Source organism: Pongo pygmaeus, chromosome 3, assembly GCF_028885625.2.
Source record: "Pongo pygmaeus isolate AG05252 chromosome 3, NHGRI_mPonPyg2-v2.0_pri, whole genome shotgun sequence".
Lineage (NCBI taxonomy): Eukaryota > Metazoa > Chordata > Mammalia > Primates > Hominidae > Pongo > Pongo pygmaeus.
Genome location: NC_072376.2, coordinates 782,597 through 802,564, shown reverse-complemented (window position 1 = coordinate 802,564; position 19,968 = coordinate 782,597). Strand labels below are relative to the sequence as shown.

The following is a 19,968-nucleotide window of genomic DNA, read 5'->3' as shown; positions in this document are numbered from 1 at the left end:
GTGGGACGCTGCGTGAACTCCGCACGTGCTCGGCGGCGTCGCACTGCGTTCCAAGATGGCTGCCGCCTGCGTCCCAAAATGGCTGCCGCCGCCCACCTTGCCCGTGGAGGCTGAGCGCGCAGCTCCCCACGCTGGCCGGCCTCCCCGCTGACGGCCGCCAGAGCCGTCTCAGTGACTCTGCAGGCGCTTCCCGAGCCCCGGCAAGGTGCGTTTTCACTTCTTTGTGACACTTGGGTTGAGTCTCCTCTGACATCAATTCTGCCATATGAACCTTAATTTTATCCAAAGCCCCAAAAAGAACAAAAGCGTTGGAGTTTAAGCTGGAGGTGCGATCCGGATTACATACAATTGCACATTATTGTTGACGCGGCTGACATCATTATGATACTAAGCCTGCCCGCCAAGAATCTGGCATGTCTTTCCAAAACCATACGATTTAAATCCATGATTTTTTTTCCTGCTATAGGTTCTATAGATTTCCTTATTAAATTTATTTCTAAGTAGGTTATATTTTCTTACTTATTGTGTGTTTTCCTCATTATTGTAAGTGGAACGTCTTTCCTGTTCCTGTTTCTAGCTTGTTCTTGACAGTGTGGGGGAAACTTATTTCTGAAGTATGGATATTGTATTTAGCCATGCTACCACATTCCGTGATGTGTTCTGGTAGGTTTTTACTGCACTGTCTTGAGTTTCTTAGAGATAGGATCGTGTCGTCAGGAAGAGAGGTGGGAGACACGGAGACAGAGAGAATTGGCTGTCTTCTTTTATGATATAACTCGTATTACCATCCTGTGTTGACGGGAATACGTTCGTGGCTGTGGGACTGTCATGGAATCTCCCTTCACAAGCCTAGTTGATGCAGCCTCCTACACGCCTAGGCCGTGTGGTGCAACCATTGCTCCCGGGCTGCAAACCTGCACAGCAGACACCTCACTGAACACCACAGTAGTGGCAGCACCAGGGTGAGGCTGTACATCTAAGCATAGAAAAGGCACCGCGAGGCCAGGCGTGGTGGCTCACGCCTGTAATCCCAACACTTTGGGATGCCAAGGTGGGTGGATCATTTGAGGTCAGGAGTTTGAGACCAGCTTGGCCAAACATGGTGAAACCCCATCTCTGCTAAAAATGCAAAAATTAGCCAGGCGTGGTGGCACACGCCTGTAATCCCAGCTACTTGGGAGGCTGAGGCACGAGAATCACTTGAACCCAGGAGTGGAGGTTGCAGTGAGCCAAGATCACGCCATTGCACTCCAGTCTGGACAACAGGTCTCAAAAAAAAAGAAAGAAAAGGCACTGTGAGAATTCGGTGCTGTCGCCTTCCAGGGCACTGTCATACATGCGGCCTGCTGTTGACCGAAACGGCCTTATGTGGCACATGACTGTCTTATTGACTGTCTTATTTTCTCATGCACTTCACGGGAACCTCCGAAACAGCGCAGAATCGCAGCAGCAGCTGTGTGTCACGCCCTCGGTCTTAGTGCAGGCAGATTTACTGTTCACCATTGTCCATTTTCTGCTTTTCTCTTCATTAATTATCTCTTCCTGTCTTATTTGGGGTTATTTTGTTTTGTTTCTTTTAAATTTCTTAAGATGGCAATGAAGTTCCTATACTTTCTGCTCTTCTTTAAAATGAAAGACTATGAATTTCCTCCCAAAAAAGTTTTAGTCCTGGACCCTAAGTTTAGACACCTAGTGTTTATCTTTCATGCTTTCTGGATTTTTTTTTTTTTTTTTTTTTTTTTTGAGATGGAATCTCACTCTGTTGCTCAGGCTGGAGTACAGTGGCGCAATCTCAGCTCACCGCAACAGCTGCCTCCCGAGTTCAAGCAATTATCCTGCCTCAGCCTCCTGAGTAGCTGGAATTACAGACATGTGCCATCACGCCCGGCTAATTTTTGTATCTTTTTTAGTAGAGACAGGGTTTCACGATGTTAGCCAGGCTGGTCTCAAACTCCTGACCTTGTGATCCTCCCGCCTTGGCCTCCCAAAGTGCTGGGATTACAGGTGTGAGCCACTGTGCCCGGCTGCTTTCTGGAATTTTTACAGTTTCAGTTTTTATTTTCTCTTCAATTGAAGGGTTACTTACGTCCTTGTTTCTAATATTTGGGCTTCCGTAGTTAGTGGTTTGGTCATGTTTTTAGTATTTGTAACTTGATTAGATTATGATCAGGGAAAATGGCCTGTAATATCTCTAGCTTTTAATTTGTTAGGGCTTCTGATCAATTTGATAGTGGTACAATTTGTTTTCAATAACCATTGTCCTCTTAAGTGTACACTCCAATGAGTTTCACCATCACCATGGTTAAGTCTGCCTGGCCCCACGCAATCTATATTTTCTTTCTGTCACTATAGATTTGTTTGCACCCAAATATACATACATAAAATTAAATAATTTGTATATGGCCTTTTATACTCAGCATAAAGACTTTGAGATTCTCCCGTGTTGTTTGGTGTATCAGCAATTCGTCTGTCTCTGTTGCTAAGTGATGCTCCCTGTGTGGACGTACCACAGTTTGACTGTTCACCTGTTGATGGACATTTGAGTTGCTTTCTGGCTTTGGCTGTTACAAATGAAACTACCATGAACATTCCCGTTCCTGCCGTTGTGTGAACTTAAGTGTTTGTTTCTCTTGGGGAAACACCTAGGAGTGGAATTTCTGGGTCATTTGGTGAGCGAGTTCAGTAGTACAGGAAAATGCTAAACTGTTGGCAAAGTGGTTGTAGCATTTACCTTCCCACAAGTATGCCTGAGTGTTCCAGTTCCTCCACCAGTGTTCCTTGCCAACACTTAGCACAGTCAATCTTTTTAATTTCAGACATTCGAGTAGGAATGTGGTGGTATCTCTGTGTGATTTAAGTTTGAATTCCCTTATGACTGATATGTCTATCAGCTTTATTTGTAACAGGCACGTGTGTCTTTTCATGCAGTCATGCGTCATGTAACGAAGGGGACGAGTTCTGAGGACTGTGTCATTAGGTGACTTTGTCGCTGTGCAAACATCAAAGAGTGCACTGTTGCACACCCAGATGGAGCAACCCTGCACACCCAGGCTGTTGGGGGTAGCCTGGTGCTCCCGGGCACAACCCTGCACAGCACGTGACTGCCTGAATGCCACGGCAGTTGTAACACAGTGGTGAGTATTTGTGTACCTAAGCACATCTAAACATAGAAAAGGTACCACGTGGTATACCTTACAACGGCTGCAACATCATGTTGCGTTACATGGTCCATGACTATACTTAGTTGCCATCTGTTTCTCTTCTTTGGTGAAATGTCTTTTGTCCACTTTAAAAATCAGGTTGTTTTTGTTCCTGTTATTGAGTTGTAAGAGTTTTTTTGTGTGTATTCTGAATATAAGACTTTTTTTTTTTCTTTTGAGACAGTCTGGCTCTGTCACCCAGACTGGAGTGCAGTGGCCTGATCTCGGCTCACTGCAACCTCCACCTCCCAGGTTCAAGCAATTCTCCTGCCTCAGCCTCACAGGCACGTGCCACCATGCCCGGCTAATTTTTGCATTTTTTTTTTTTTTTTAGTAGAGATGGGGTTTCACCATATTAGCCAGGCTGTTCTCAATCTCCTGACCTCGTGATCCGCCCGCCTCAGCCTACTGAAGTGCTGGGATTACAGGTGTGAGCCACTGCGTCCGGCCAACCTTTTTTTTTTTTGAGACAGAGTCTTGCCTTGTCGCCCAGGCTAGAGTGCAGTCTAGCCTCCACCTCCAGGGTTCAAATAATTCTCCTGCCTCAGCCTCTCAAGTAGCTGGGATTACAGGCGCCCGTCACCATGCCTGGCTAATATATATATACACATATATATATATACACATATATATATACACACACATATATATACACATATATATACGCACATATATATATACACACACACACACATATGTATATATATTACAGGCGTGAGCCACTGCGCCCGGCCATGAATATAAGATCTTTATCAGATGTGTGGTTTGCAAATATATTCTCTCAGCCTGTGGTGTACCTTTTCATTTTTTAAGACAGTGTCTTTTGAAGATGTTAAGAAAAACTCAAACTGTTTTTCCCTCTGCCCTCACTCCACAAGGATAATCAACACAGAAGACGTCTGTGACCAAATGTGTGAAGGTTTTCCCCACCCACCAAGCAAGCAGTCAGTCCTGCAGTGGACAACAGCAGGGTTTCCTCCAATTCAGTTCCATTCTGATGCTGTCTACCTGGAGACAGCCTCAGAAACCCCGCGTTGAGGGCTCAATCCCACAAGGCCGCCCCCTCCATCCCACCAATCGCAAGTCCAGGACCCTAGAATGTCTGAACGACCGGCTTCAAGTTGGGGTTCATGCGACCTCCTCTTGGGTGTAATTGCTAGAGCAGCTCACAGAATTCAGGGAAACACGTGCTTATGGTTTATTACAGAGGATCTTTTTATTTTTTATTTTTTGAGATGGAGCCTCCCTCTCTCGCCCAGGCTAAAGTACAATGGTGCAATCTGGGCTCACTGCAAACTCTGCCTCCCCGGTTCAAGCAATTCTTGTGCCTCAGCCTCCCGAGTAGCTGGGATTACAGGCACATGCCACCATGCCTGGATGATTTTTGTATTTTTAGTAGAGATGGGGTTTCACCGTGTTGGCCGGGCTGGTCTCGAACTCCAGACCTCAGGTGATCCGCCTGTCTCGGCCTCCCAAAGTGCTGGGATTACAGGTGTGAGCCACTGTGCCCGGCCTACAGAGGATATTTTCAAGGATACACATAGCCAGATGAAGAGACACGTGGCCAGGCCTGAAGGGTCCCAAGCATAGGAGCTTCCACCCCGTGGAGTTGGGGTGCCACCCTCCTGAGGAGCGTCCACCCCGTGGAGCTGGGGTGCCACCCTCCTGGCACGCGGATGAGTTCTTCGCCTTCCTTCCAGCCTCCGTGTGCCCAGCTCTCCGGAAGCTCCTGAACCCCGCCTCTTGAGGAGACTCCATCGGATAGGCATGGGGGAAGAAGCATGGACGTCCCCGTAGAAATGCAACCAATGGAAAGGGTGTGATCTAAACACAGCAAGACTTGTCCAGATTCCTCTTGGCCTCTCTCTGCAGCGTTCCTTCCTCCAGGGCACGGGGCAGGGCCCCTTCTGAAATGAGGGCTTATGACTCACCATCAGGAAGTCGGGAAAATTTGAGTCCTGCCCTGCACAGGTGAAAGGAGGACAGGAGGTCAGAGAGAGGGGTTCTGTTGCCTGATTCTAAAGGGCCCCAACATTATAACAAGGGCCATGGCAGTGAGAGGCAGGAGCCATGGATGAAAACATATATATATGTATATATCTCATAATATCACAGAAGAGCAAAAATGTTTAATGTTGATGAAATTCAGTTTATCAATTTTTCTTTTTAAGATTTATGCTTTTGTCACTTATACAAGAAATCTTTGCTTAAGCCAAAGTCCCAGAGATTTTCTCTTATGTTTTCTTCTAGAAGTTGTATAATTTCAGCTTTGACATTTAGATCTATGATTGATTGTGAGTTCATTTTTATATAAAGTGTCAGGTAAAGGAAAACATTTACCTATGTGTTTATTTTGCACATGGATATTGAATTGAGCCAGTACACTTCTGAAGGCACTATCTGGCCGGGCACAGTGGCTCATGCCTGCAATCCCAGCACTTCGGGAGGCTGAGGCAGGCAGATCACTTGATCCCAGGAGTTTGAGACCAGCCTGGGCAACATAGTGAGACCCTGTCTCTACCAAAAATGTTTTTTAAAAATTAGCTGGGCATGGTGGCACATGGGAGGCTGAGGTGGGAGGATCATTTGAGCCCAGGAAGTTGAGACTGCAGTGAGCTATGATTGAGCCTCTGCATTGCAGCCTGGGCAACGGAGCAAGACCCTGTCTAAGAAAAGAAAACAGAAGTAAGGACTATCCTCACCCTCATTGAATTCCCTCTGCAGCTCTGTCAAAAATCGATTGACGATATATGTATGGGTCTATTTCTGGACTTTCTATACTTTCCATTGATCTATATGTCTGTTCTTTTTTTTTTTTTTTTTTTTGAGACGGAGTCTCACTGTCGCCCAGGCTGGAGTTCAGTGGTGCCATCTCGGCTCACTGCAACCTCCACCTCTTCGGTTCAAGCGATTCTCCTGCCTCAGCCTCTCAAGTAGCTGGGATTACTTGAGAGGCGCGCACCACCTCACCCAGCTAATTTTTGCATTTTTAGTAGAAACGGGGTTTCACCATGTCCATCAGGCTTGTCTTGAACTCCTGAGCTCAGGTAATCCGCCCAGCTCGGCCTCCCAAAGTGCTAGAATTACAGGCGTGAGCCACTGTGCCTGGCCTATATGTCTGTTCTTTTGTTTATACCATAGTGCCTTGATTATAGTAAGTCTTTTTTTTTTTTTTTGAGACGGAGTCTCGCTCTGTCCCCCAGGCTGGAGTCCAGTGGCGCGATCTCGGCTCACTGCAAGCTCCGCCTCCCGGGTTCACGCCATTCTCCTGACTCAGCCTCCTGAGTAGCTGGGACTACAGGCACCTGCCACCACACCCGGCTAATTTTTTGTATTTTTAGTAGAGACGGGGTCTCACCGTGTTAGCCAGGATGGTCTCGATCTCCTGACCTTGTGATCCGCCCGTCTTGGCCTCCCAAAGTGCTGGCATTACAGGCGTGAGCCACCACGCCCAGCCTATAGTAAGTCTTAAAGTCAGGTTGTGGCCAGGCTCGGTGGCTGACGCTTGTAATCCCAGCACTTTGGGAGGCCGAGGCAGGCGGATCATAAGGTCAAGAGTTCAAGAACAGCCTGGCCAACATGGTGAAACCCTGTCTCTACTAAAAATACAAAAATTAGTTAGACATGGTGGCAGACGCCTGTAATCCCAGCTCCTTGGGAGGCTGAGGCAGGAGAATCACTTAAACCTGTGAGGTGGAGGTTGCAGTGAGCTGAGATCCTGCCACTGCACTCCAGCCTGGGCGACAGAGCTAGACTATTTGCTGAGCACCTGCTATGTGGCAGGCTCTGCTCTAGGTGCCAGGGATGCAGCTCCAAGCTGACTGCCTGCTCCCGTGGGGCTTTCTGTTAGCAGACTGGCAATCAGAAGCAAACACAAAACAGATGGCACCATTTCAGGTAACAGACAACTACAAAGGGAAATACAGCTGGTGACGGGCCAGAGAGTGGCAAGGACTGTGTTTTTCTTTGCCTGCATTTATTTGGGATTCATGTTTAGTTCTACAATCAATAAGAATGTGTCTGTGTGTTGTGCAGGGGTCCAGTTTTATTCTTTCCCATCAAGTGTCCCGTCCCATCTGGGGATACTGCATTCTTTCTCCAGGGTCCTGAAGTTCCACCTCTGTCTCTGGTCCCACGTGTGGGTCCTGTGTCCGTGGGGGTCTGGGGACGGGCTCCCCACTCTGGACCCATTGTCTGTCTTCCTCCGGCTGCACCATCATCATTCTGTCTTGCTATCTGGTGGACCTGACTCTCCTCTTTTTCCTTCAGGTGTCTGTCCTGGCAAATGGGCCTTTTGCAGGTCTGTATGCAGCACTCAGCTTGTCAGATTTCACAGAATTTTCTTCTTAACTCTTCGGAGTTTGGGGAGGATGGACGTCTTTACGTGTGGAGTTACCCAGCCCAGAAAAATAACAAGTGTCTTTCTTTATTTAGATATTATTTAATTTTTCATTCAATTCTATAATTTTCCCCATAGTTTTATTTCAAGTTAAAAAGTATTTTTCCATTATTAAATATTAACATTGGGCCGGGTGCAGTGGCTCATGCCTGTAATCCCAGCACTTTAGGAGGCTGAGGCAGGCGGATCAGGAGGTCAGGAGTTCGAGACCACCCTGGCCAATACGGTGAAACCCGTCTCTACTAAAAATACAAAAATTAGCCAGGTGTGGTGGCGCGTGCCTGTAGTCCCAGGTACTCAGGAGGCTGAGGCAGTAGAATCGCCTGAACCCGGGAGGTGGATCTGGAAAAGTGGTGAGGCCCAAATGAAGTCTTCAGTGGGGTGGTCGCTGGCACCACGTCCAGGTCTCAGCTTTGACGAACACTCGGTGGCTGCAATGTCAGCGTCTAAGGAACCCTCTTATACAATCTTTGTGACTCTTCTGTAAATCTACAATTATTTCAAAATGAAGCTTAAAAAATCAACTTTAATGGATGTGGTATTTACATATACATTATGTATAATGTACACTAAGTTGAATGCAGCCATTGTCATTGTACTTACCGTGTAACGGAACCCTGAGCAGGGTTTTGACCTCAGGGGCGGCTGCTCTATATAAGCAGATCCCCCTGGAAACTGCCTGGGCGTCTTGGGAGCGTGGGTGCCACTCCAGCAAAGGTCTGGGAGGTGGGTTCCCGGGAAGAGCCTCAGGGATGGGAACGCGCGGCCCTGACCCCACACTCCCCGATGTCTGCAGAGGAAACGTCTCAGCTTCTGCCCCTTCTGCTACCGCGAGGTGGGGTGGGCGGTGGAGTCTCAGCAGGGCCAGAGGGCAGGGAGGCGCCGCGATCTGCACCCGCCGCCCCCGCTTTGGGGTGAGCTCCCGGGTGGGAAGGGCCCCTCCCGCTGGGACTGAGCTCCCTCCCCAGAGGGTTTATCCGCCTGTGCCGCTGTGGGGGGCGTTGCCAGCCCCGTCATTACCGCGGGGTCCTGCTGGGTGCGCCCCCACACCACCTCCACTTCTCATGGGGGAAGCTGAGGCTCAGAGAACGAGGGAGGGGTGGGGTCGGCCCCTGTACGTCGAGGCCAGTAGCGGACCCCAGCCAGACTGCGGGACCCCCAGCCTCGGATCCGACCCCCCTGCAATCAGAGTCGGGGTGTCCCAGCCTCAGGCACCACGTGGGACCGCCCCGCGCCGCAGCGGCCTCCTCTGGAAACGGGGGCGGGGCGGGGGTCGCAGCGCCGCCCTCCTGCGGATGCGGGGTGCAGCTCATGCTTCCAGGGTCCGGCGGGGTCGCGGGGTGTCGAGGTCGAGGCCGGCGGGGTCGCAGCAGCGCTCGGGGCCGCCCGTTCTGCGCCGGTCCCGCCGCTCCAGCGTCTGTGCCAGGAGAGCAAATGGCATTTTGGGTTTCTGTGCCAGGAACAAGCTTCCCGCAGTTTCTGTTGCGCTCCTGGCTGCGCCCAATTCCCAGCTTTTGGAAGCGGTTCTGGAGGCGGCTCCGCGCAGTACCCGGCCGAAAAGCGGGGGGCGTGGGCGGCATCTCTGACGCTCCCCATGTTCGCGGCGGGTCCCTCTCAGCCTAGTGGCTTTGCAGCCTGCGGGGAGCACGAATCCTCGGCTCAGTCCCGGCTTCTTAGGGGTGGGCCTTCCAGAAGCCTTTGGCGCCTGGACCAGCCCAGGGCTCAAGTGGGGCCTCCACACTCTCAGAGCGAGAGGGCCCCCCACAGGCACCCGTGGAGCAAAGCGCAGCACACCTGGTGCTCTATAAATGCCCGCTCCCGCGACTAGACCCAGAGCCTATGTGATGAGCTGGCGGGGAGGGAAGGGGCCAGCCCACTGAGCTGCGGAAGGCCTGCAGCCCCCACCCCAGCCAGGAACCCCTTCCGTCAGGAGAGCAATGTGGGGAGAGGCCAGGCTCACCTATCTCCTTATAGACGCCAGTCCTTTCCAGGAGGGAGAAAGAGCTACGGGTCACTCACTTTAGGGTGAATTAGCTTTTTTCATGGGGGTTAAGATTTGCACAAAGGCAGTCAGGACTGTGGGGGCTGTCCTTGCCTCCCCCACACACCTGCTAGAGACAGCCCGCTGGAGGCAGAGAGATTTCGGTCCAATGACTGGGGACTGTTAGAAGAATCTAGGAGCAACTCTACTGTGACCCAGTTTCCCTTGAGTCATGGGCCTAAAATCTGCTTTGCAAAACGTTGCAGATGTGGCTGAAAACTGACCACAAGGCTCTTAGCTTTCTGTTGAGGAGTCCAGATCTGTGCCATCAGCCAAGTGCCTGGCATAGGCTGCCTGCCTGTCCCCAACAGCGACGAGGGCAGCAAGAGGGGCTCGTTCTCCCCACACCCCACTGCCTGTGATAGCTTCAGACAGCCAGGATATGGGGGGCAGGGAAACAGGTGCAGTCGGAGGCGCCTGCAGGATGCAGGCATGGCCCTGTCTGAGTGACACCTTCAGCCCAGAGCACTCAACCAAAAAGCTATTCTCCTCCCACCAACAGCTCAGGCCTTCCAAATGACAGCTCCTGCCCACCCTCGACAGGGAGCTCACTCCTGAGTGACTGGTAGAGGCAGCACTGGCACAGATAGCTACAGGCAAGGGCGTCGCCCCAGGCGCCGTATAGCATGGAGCTTCCCAGTATCAGAATAGTAATGGCGGTAGGTGGGGGGGCACCCAGACGCCAGGGACATGGAGCTGCTGAATTCACAGAAACAAGGTGGGGGGCACATCTGGACCCAGGTGGAAAGTGGCTGGGTGGTGTTTGCCTAACCCACAATTTCACCTGACATCTATACTCGAGGCATGGGCTCAGCTGGTCGGGGGCAGTCCTTAGGAGGTCTGGCATCCAGGGGGCAGAGCCCAGAGGCAAGACCTTCAAGGAGGGGCAGAGCCAGTGCCTGACCACTGAGGAGCACCTCGAGAGGGGGCCAGGTGGCCGCGGGGGAGAGCGGCATTTGCAGGGGCAACCTGTGGCCGGAGTCCCCTTACACACACGAGGGTGGTCCAGGAGCACCCCTGCAACGCTGAGGGCTATGAGTGGCCGTGGGGGAGCCTGGCCACTCTGCCAGGTCACCTCCCTCAGTGACACCTGTGTGCTGGGTCCAGCCAGCTTGCTCTGCTCCCTGGAGCTGCCGAGGGCCAGGGCTCCCCGCAGTGCCTGCTGTATTCAGAGCCCGTAATTATGCATCTCTGTCCTGTGGGCTGAGTTGCAGAGCTGTTTAGGGAGGTGTTTGTGGGGCCTGTGAATCAGCAGCTCATGAGAAAAGTAGTGACTAGCACCGCAGAGCAATTAGGGCCTGGGTGCCAGCAACAAGCAGTCCGCTGCAGCCCCAGCAGGGCCCCTGCCAGCCCCCATGCCAGCTTCTGCCCCAGGGATCAGACTTGGTGACCTTGCCTCTGACAGCCAGCCCTGCCCCTCAACCCACTGCCTGCATAGATGGCTGAACCGCACCAACTCCAGGAGGCCAGGCCTCTGCTGAACACAGGACCAGAGAAGACGCGTCAACCCCTGGAAGCTCACACACAACTGCACACACAACCACAAGACCACAAGCCTGATCACACAACCACATGCAGTCAACCACACACACGCACAACCACACAGCCAGGCATGCATATTACACACACACGCACAACCACACAGCCAGGCATGCATATTACACACACACACACACAGAACCACATACAGACGTACAACCACATGTGGTGCACACACAAACAATCAACAGCCACACGTATGCATAAGCACGCAGTCACACACAGGTGCATACAGCCGCGCAACCACAGTGCCACTCTCCCGCCCCCCACGGAGTTGCCTGTGTCCCTTGAACAGAAAGCAAAGCAGGAGACCCCAGCACACTAGATGGAGGGTCCGAGGCAGGAGGGTCAGGGCCAGACGGAGGTGGGAGGAGCGGCTGTAAGGCGGTGGGGGCAGCCGGAGGGTCGGGTGGATGGAGGGTTTGGGGGGTCGGCCAGAGGGTGGGGGAGTGTGGCTGAGACACTAGCCCGGCCTTGGACGTCTGAATGGGGCGGTGTGAATCACCAACTTCTGTCCCAGGGGCCACCAAGGACATGGGGAAGATGCTCGGGGGTGACGAGGAGAAGGACCCAGATGCCGCCAAGAAGGAGGAGGAGCGGCAGGAGGCGCTGCGCCAGGCGGAGGAGGAGCGCAAGGCCAAGTACGCCAAGATGGAGGCGGAGCGCGAGGCCATGCGCCAGGGAATCCGAGACAAGGTGCGCGCCGGGCCGGGCCGGGCCCCGCCTGCGGGAAGGCGGCCCTGAGTCCAGCGGGGACCGAGACCCCGCCTGGGTGGAAGGGGCTGCCCGGAGGAGGGGCGGGCGTCCCCCTGGGTGTCCTCCCCTTTGGGGGCTTCAGAGTGGCGGAGGGGTGAGGGGTGGGGCCCCCGGATTGGGCTCCCTCTGTGGGGCCCAGCCCCTCCTGCTCCTGACCACAGCGCCGGCCCTGGCGGGCTTCCTGGGCCCGCATTCCGATGCGCTGCCCTGCGGGAGAAGGTGGAGCCTGGCTGGCTGCCCCGGGCCCTGGGCCGAGGGGTCGTGGGGCGGCCACCTGGCATGGGGGGTGCGCTCTGAGGTGAGCCCGGCCTGGAGTGAGGACGCAGGGAGGGGGGCACCCGCTGGGATTCACGAGGCGGCCCAGAGTGGCTGCCGGCACCGGGAAAGCCACGCACGGTCACTCCCACTCAGCCCGGTCCCCTCAGCGGCCGGGTCCGAGGGGCACGAGGCACAGGGAGCAGCCCGGGTCCCGACAGCCGCTCCGGCTTCCTCGGTGGCTCCAGCGCGGCCCTGGCTGGAACCCGGGTGGGCACAGACATCAGCCTGGAGGAGTCTCCAGCCAGGGGTGAGCGGGGATGGTGGGAGATGTTCACATCCCACATCCGAGGGGCCTGGGGTGCTGCCTGGGGCCGAGTGCTCACCCTGTGCCCTGGCCCCGAGGGTAGGGGCCGCAGCAGGCCCGGCAGGCCGGAAGCTGTGTTTCCCCAGAAGGTGGCCTCAGTCCCCTGCCCTGGATGGGCCAAGATGGCCTGGCTTCGGGGTGGGAAGGTTCAGACTCCCGGGACCCCTCCCTGCTGCCGGCGGCACCCGGAGCAGGTGGAGAAGCTGTTTCCTGGCCTTGTGTCAGCCGCACCCAGGGAAGGGTGGGCTCCACGGGGTCTTGTGGGGAAGCTGGAGCTCCCGAAGTGGACAGAGGTCGACCTGGGAGGGCAGGGGCGGGGCAGGTGCGGCACATGCAGCCGCTGTACCCAAAAGGCCAGCCCTTCCCCACCCACAGATTCTCCCCACACCCTCGGTCCCTCGCAAACCCCCGCCCACCGCCATGCACCCTGGAGGGTGCAGAGCAGCCGCTGATGGGGAGTGGGGGCCGGGCGCCCTGGCATCCCACCCAGGGTCACTGGACGTTTCCAGGGGTCTCCTGTTGATCGACTTTGCTGTGCCGGCTCACGCCTCCAGCGCCCCCCACCCCCCGCCGCCGCCGCCGCCGCCGCCGCAGCGGACCTAGGGCTTCAGGAGGAAGTCAGGGGAAAATGCACCATCTCAGCCAGGCAGCCGGAGCCCACTCGGATGTGCCCAGGACACTGGGTATCAGGAGCAGGAGACAGGGACAGGAGGAGAAGGAAGGGGGAGTCAGAGAACAGAGAGAGACAGAGACACAGAAATAAAGAGACAGACACAGGGAGAGACAGAGGGAGAAACAGAGACACAGAGAGGGAGAGACAGAGGGAGAAACAGAGACACAGAGAGGGAGAGACAGAGAAAGAGGGAGAGACAGAGACACAGAGAGCGAGAGACAGACACAGAGAGAGGGAGAGACAGCAACCAAGGCCAAGACACAGGGAACAGAGAGGGGAGAGCCGAGACCCCGAGAGCCCCAGGCAGAGCTAGAGAGAGCTGACGCTGAGTAGAAGTGGAGGTGGCGGTGGGTAGCAGCTGAGGGAGGGACACAAAGCGATGGTGGGCTGGGGTCTGGGAGGGCTGTGTTTGGGTCTGTGTGTCCAGGCAGGTGTCTCTGGAGTGGGTCTGGTCCCCCGGGCTCCGGCCTCTGCTGGCATGATCTTAGAGGAACGCTGGCTGTTCCAGGCCATGTCATTCCTCAGGGTCCCCAGAGGCAGGTCAGGGCAGGCTCAGGGGACCATGTCCAGGCCCCAAGGACGGTGGGGACAGGGCCAGCAGTGTCAGGGACCGAGTGGCCCGGACAGGATGCAGCAGCTGCACCCTCCAGAGACTGAGAGACACCAGGGAGAGTGAGGCCCAGGAAAGGGGGAAGCGTAAGCACCTCCTCAGCTTCTGTGTGGGGCCCAGAGCTGGCAGCTGGGGTGCAGGGCTCGCCGGTCAGACCTATGGGGAGCTGGCCCGACCTTGCTGCCAGGCACCAACCTGCACCCCTGCCTTGGTCTAAGCCCCTCAGAGAACAGCAGGCGACAGGGATTGAGGCCACACACTTGCCCACAAGAACAGCCCCCTCCACAGCCCACCGGCCCTTCAGGCCTTGGAAGCACCAGCCTCTCTGCTCTGGAGGCCCCGCCACAGTGGACCCCCCCGGACCCCATGTCCACACCTTCCCCACAGAGCCCTCCTCCATGGAGCCTTTGGGGGTGGGGGAACCCCGCCCTCAGGCGTGGCCACCTGATCAGAACACCTGCTGCCTCCAGCCTCCCCTGGGCCGTGGCACCCGCAGGCATCTTGGGGGTTGGTTAGAGAAGAGGTACTGAGCTGCCCTGTCCAAGGCCTCTTTGCAGATGGGGACTGGGTCCTTTTGGAGTGTCCAGCCCCCTAGGCGGTTCCCAGAGGAGCAGCGCACCTGAACTCCCGTCAGGCAGCCATCTGGACAGGCCCGGGTCCAGGGAACAGGAGGGAGACTGCACCCCTGTGCTCCGCACACTGACCCGCCCTTGGCTTGCATAAGCTTCCACCCACCCATGTTGGGCAGCCCACACCTGGGCCTTCCTGCACGGGCCTTCTGAGGGCCCACTAGGCTCCCTCAATACATTGCATCCCCCTACCCCCCACAGCTCACACAGTAGCTAGCAGGTGTCCACCTGGTTGCTGAATGCTGGGTGTTTGGTCCTATCATTACTATTGTTGGTTCTCAGCATTGATTAGCACCCACTGCCCTTTTTTCTCAGGAACATAGTGTTTTCAGGGTTCAAGTTCTCACCTCAGACGTGTCAGGGTCTCCTGGGTCCCCCCAGCAGCCACTCCCATCCTCAGGTGTTACTTCCTGGAGAGCTGCTGCCCAGCATCACGGTGGGCCTGGGGCTGGGTGTGCCTGCGCGTTTGTCTCTGGAGCAGACGCCTCAGAATCGGGTCTCAGCCAGACCGCGTGGGAGCCAGGCTCTGGTGTGCAGCCCAGCCCCGGAGCCCGTTTTCCCGGCAGAGTGACTTAGGCCGAGTCCAGCGTGACCTCAGCCTCAGAATCACCTGGAGCCTCAGTGCAGCAACTGGCACTTCAGGCCAAGCTTCAAGTGTCCCACAACCTGGTGGCAGGGCCTGGGGTCTCCTTCCTGGGCCCAGAGGGAAGGATCCCACACCGTTTGCAGACAGGGTCTCACAAGCCCCAAGGGTCACTCCCCTGATCGGGGAGGTTCCTTTGCTCAAACAACTCATGTTCCCGCCGTTACATGCATGCTCCTCTGAGCACACGCGTGTTCCTGAGTGCCTTTGCTATGGGCAGCACAGCTTCCTGGGCTGGGCACACGTGTTGCTGCGACGTGCACAGACTCCCACACCCCTGGCTGGAGGGAAGCTCTCTCTGGCCGGACCTTGCTTCCAGTGACATCACTCTCCACAGCCCACCCCTGGCCCCACAGGACGAGGAGCACATGCTCCCTCCACTTCCGTGCCTGGAGCTGCTGCCCTTCCTGCTGTGGATGGCTAGGACGAGAACCAATCTGCTCTTGCTGCCCCACAGGGTCAGGGCTTTGCTGCCCTCTGGTTGACGCCCCTGTCCCTGCGGAGGACGTTCCTACCCTGTGCTCTTCGCTTCACTGAGGAGACCCCTGGAGTCCCGGCTCTGTCAAGAGTATGCAGGGGCTGCTGAGGACTAGGGCGAGCCCACGGCCCCTCTCTCTCCTCAGTGGCCAGGTGGTGCTCTGGCCGCAGGCGGCTGGGAACATGGCGCCCTCCTTTCCATCTCACTGAAGATGGCACTGTCCCCCCACACCCAGAGCCACCTGCAGCCCTAGGGGAGGGGAGAGGTGCCGAGACTGCCCTCGGTGGGGTTGGGGGGCACATAGGCAGCCCCCCATTTGGGAGGAGGGAGGAGCCTCCTTGGAGATCCAGGGGGTGCCCAGCACCAGGAGCAGAACCAACCGCTTCTATGGGGAGGGGCTGCTGAGACAGGAGCAGGAGATGGCAGGGGAGGGGCTCCTCCTGGGCAGAAAGGCCCCTCCCTGCAGCTGGTGATCCCGCGGTGTGGTCCTCAGTCCTGTAGAGTGCTGGTGCCCACTCCCCTCCTAAGTTTTCTCCTGGACGCAGCTGCTGACGTCTTCACTGCTCCAGAGCACTGTTAATCTCAGATCCAGGACCTTGGACCTGGCCCGGGGGGTCCTGTCCAGGGTATGGGTGACCGGCTCCGTACAACACCAAGCCCCCAAACCTTCCAGGCCAGCCCAACCCCACTGGTTCCCACCTTCCTGGGCAGCAGGAGGCTGTTCCGTAGTTCTGTGGCCTCGCCATGACCACAGGCTTGTTGGACTGGTGGCTCACAGGAGGGCTGGCGGGGCGTGGGGTGGGGAGGTGTATTGATCTAGAAACCAAAACCCCTGGGCCTGACATCAGAGGCCTGGAGGGCAGAAGAACAAAATCCCATGCTCCCTCTGGAGGCTCTGGGGGAGGGCCCTTCCCTGCCCCTTCCTGCGTCTGGCAGCCCCGAACCCTGGGTGTTTCTTGGCTTGTGGCCTCACCACTCGCGACCTCCTCTGCTTTCGTATGCCCACCCTCGTCTGGGTGTCTGTCCTTTCTGTCTCTTACAAGGACACTCTCACTGGACTTGAGGCCCCTCAAATCCAGGATGGCCTCGTCCCCATCCTTACCATAATCACATCAACAAAGACCTATTTCCAAATGAGATCACATTTGAAGCTCCAGGCGACATGAATTTGAGGGGGACAATATTCAGCCACTACAGAGGGCAGACACACTCACGGGAGATGAGAAACACGGGTGGGCAGGGGCTCGGTGAGGCCCAGGCATGCTGGCTGAGGGCACAATTAGGCGGGATTTCAGGACATCCAGTGCCTGGAAGTGACCGCAGCCCAGGACCCTCTGCCGGCTGCCCACGGAGCTGCAGTGGCCTGCCAGGGAGTGGCCCTGCTGGGGCTGCGACCGCATCCAGGCAGCCTTGGCCAGGCCCGGGAGTGTGACTGCAGGTCGTGGACCAGGCACTGGGCAGGAGGGTCAGCTGCAGGGTTACTGTTTCTCCCCGCCTCTGCCACGCAGCATCCTGCCCACCCCTCCCTGCCACGGGCTGGAGGCTTCCTGGAAGGCAGGATGCCAGGGGCTGGGCTGGGTTTGGAGCCAGAGGTGGGGCCACAGCCCCCTCTCCTCTCAAGGAAGATGGGAGCCTCCCCTCCCTGCTCCCCCCCATGTCAGCTCCTGGCCCCCCATTCTCCGTGGGGGCTTCCCACTCCTCCAGGGACCCCCCGGGGTGGGGTCTCTTCTCCTTCTGGGGTTCTCTTGTGCCTGGTGGGGTAGGGGGCCGCACCCACGCCTTCGGGGGTTCCTGGGCCAGTCCCTGGCGCAGGGACGCTGCGGCCTGCCCAGGAGCCGCCAGGACCCCCGCCCTGACCCCCGCCTCCCCCACAGTATGGCATCAAGAAGAAGGAGGAGCGCGAGGCCGAGGCCCAGGCCGCCATGGAGGCCAACTCCGAGGGGAGCTTGACGCGGCCCAAGAAGGCCATCCCGCCGGGCTGCGGGGACGAGGTCGAGGAGGAGGACGAGAGCATCCTGGACACCGTCATCAAGTACCTGCCCGGGCCGCTGCAGGACATGCTCAAGAAGTAGCCCCGCGTGGGACAGCGGCCCCGCGGAGCCCCCGCCCCTCCCCCTCCAGATCCTCCGCGGAGGCCCCGAGGGACGAGCAGAGCGAAGCCCCCACGCCGATATAAGCCATAGCCCCAGGCCCGCCCTGCCCGCCGCCTCCCTCACCCGGCAAGGGGCGCGCGCCCCCAGGACCCCCCCAGTCCGCCCCGTGCTCCTCTGCCCGCGGGTGGCTGGAGCCCCATCGCCTGGGACGCCCCTTCCTCTTGCTGTTTACCGCCCACCCAGCAGCGCCCGAGGCCAGGGCCGCCGAAGGGCAGCCCCGCGACCACCCCTGTGCGCGCGTTCGCGGCGGTGGGCGCCTGTCGGGCCCGCACTCAGGAGCACAGCCATAGCAGATGGGGGGGTGCGGGCGGGGCGGGGGCGGCGGGGCCTGGGTCCCCCTCCTGCACGCGGACTCCGGGGTTCGGATCGCTCCGCCGTGAGTGTTTGCGTCCGCACGTGGCCGCTCTCCGCCCCCCGGCCTGCCCCCTCGCGCCCCTGTCCATCCGTCTCTGTCCGCGTCCTTTCCTCTTCTCTCTGGAAGGTTTTGCTTCTTACGAACGCCACGGCCGTGTTCACTTCTAAACTAAAGAAAACAAAGCAATAGGTTTGGGGGACGCCCAGCCCCCCACCCCCGTCACCCCGCTCTTCCCGAGTGCTCGCCGCCCGCCCGACCTCCTAGCCTCTCCGCCCACGCGGCTGCTGCTTCTCGCTGGAGAGGACCCCTGCCCTCGCCCATTGAACACTGCACCCTCCACAGGAGCCGCAGAGGCCCGAGGCACCCAGGGGGTCTCCGGTCGCTGGAGACCCTGCGCCCCTGCCCAGCACCTCCTCCGTGGGCAGCTCCTCGGGTGGGGCCTGCGGGGTTCCCTGCGCGCAGCCGGCGCGTGTGTGGCCGAATCCACCTGGTGGCCCTGAGGGGCGGCATCCGAGCCCCTGTTTCTCCTCCATTCATGTTTAATTTGCATCACAATTTGTTGAATCTCAGGTAAATGAGGTCTTTGCATTTAATGAGTTTTATCTTGACAGGCGCCGCCTCGCCCCCGGGCCCTTTCGTCCACATCAAAAATGCATCAAGTCTCCACGTGTTTCGGGCCAGGGCGTGGCTCGGCATTGACCTTCGTGACCTTACATAGCTTTAGAGAAGCCATAACGTTAGACTGCAATACTAACGCCCCTCCGGGCAGAGCCCACCGCGCCCCTCTGCGCCCCAGCGACGCGGCCCGCGGGGATGTCGCTGTCCGTCCTGCTCGCCCTGTGCCCTCTCGCTGACTTCTCCCGGGTCGTGTCTTTTAAAAACTCCTGTTTTCACACCTTACAAAGCCAGCTCTGAGCAGACAGGGCTTCCTCTCGTAGAACCTGCGCACCCCGTTCCCAGCGCATGGAGCCCCGAGCCGCGAGCTTAGCTTAGATCGTGGTGTCCTCTGTCCGTCTGTCCTGCGCCTGCGCCTCCTCCTGCATGTCGGGGCCCCTGCGTGTGTTCTCTCCGGATGGAATCACAGCCAATAAACACCAGTGATTTCACACCGTGTGGCCATTCCTTCCAGAGGTCCATTTCGCCAGCCGGTGGGAGGACCGGGGCTTTCCCCCGCGCATATTCTCTCCACGGCGGCTGCAGGGCCTCCCACCATTCTCAACTAGCTCCATCCAGTCAGACCCATTTTCCCTAGGCCGTCCAGCCAGCGCAACCTCCATCTAAACCGCAGACCTGCGCCTTCAGGGCTCCCCGCCCCCCAGGGTGGGTCTTCCACCCGCAAAGCCTCTGCCCTCTGCTCTCCCTCCCACCTAGGACCCCCGACCACAGGCCTGTCCCCCTCCTCAGCTCCACCGGGCCCAGGGCCCCAGGTCACCCTCTGCTGCCCTTGCTTCGGCCCACCCAGGAATTCCTGCCCCCCCCGCACCCCCGTGGGACTGTCCCTCCTCCTGAGTCCTGGACCCGGATCCCTGCAGAGAAATGTCTGCCAACCTGGGCTGAGGCCAGAGGAGGTTCCTGACCCCAGCCCAGAGAACAGCCCCTCTGCCTGGTTGCTGGCGGTCCCGCCCACACTCAATCCGCTGGATGCTCAGCCCACCCCTAGCTGCTGCCTGCCACTTGCTTCCCCAGAAAGTCCTTGTTTGACCTCCATGTTGGGAAGCTGTTAAAAGATGATTCTGGCCAGGCGCGGTGGCTCCGGCCAGGTGCGGTGGCTGAGGCCGGGTGCGGTGGCTCATGCCTGTCATCCCAGCACTTTGAGAGGCCGAGGTGAGCGGATCACGAGGTCAGGAGATGGAGACCATCCTGGCTAACA

The 19,968-nt window shown here is 57.4% G+C and overlaps 1 protein-coding gene across 2 annotated transcripts in view; it reads left to right on the top strand.

Annotated features, from left to right (window-relative positions):
* CPLX1 (complexin 1) overlaps window positions 1-19,204 on the top strand; it is a 40,921-nt gene extending 21,717 nt beyond the window's left edge. For both annotated transcript variants that reach the window (XM_054484340.2, XM_054484339.2), the window contains exons 3-4: window positions 11,700-11,875; window positions 17,465-19,204. In XM_054484340.2, the coding sequence (XP_054340315.1) occupies window positions 11,700-11,875; window positions 17,465-17,662 (374 nt within the window). In that variant the 3' untranslated portion in view covers window positions 17,663-19,204. The remainder of the gene's footprint in view (window positions 1-11,699; window positions 11,876-17,464) is intronic.
* Window positions 19,205-19,968: the final 764 nt, after the last annotated feature.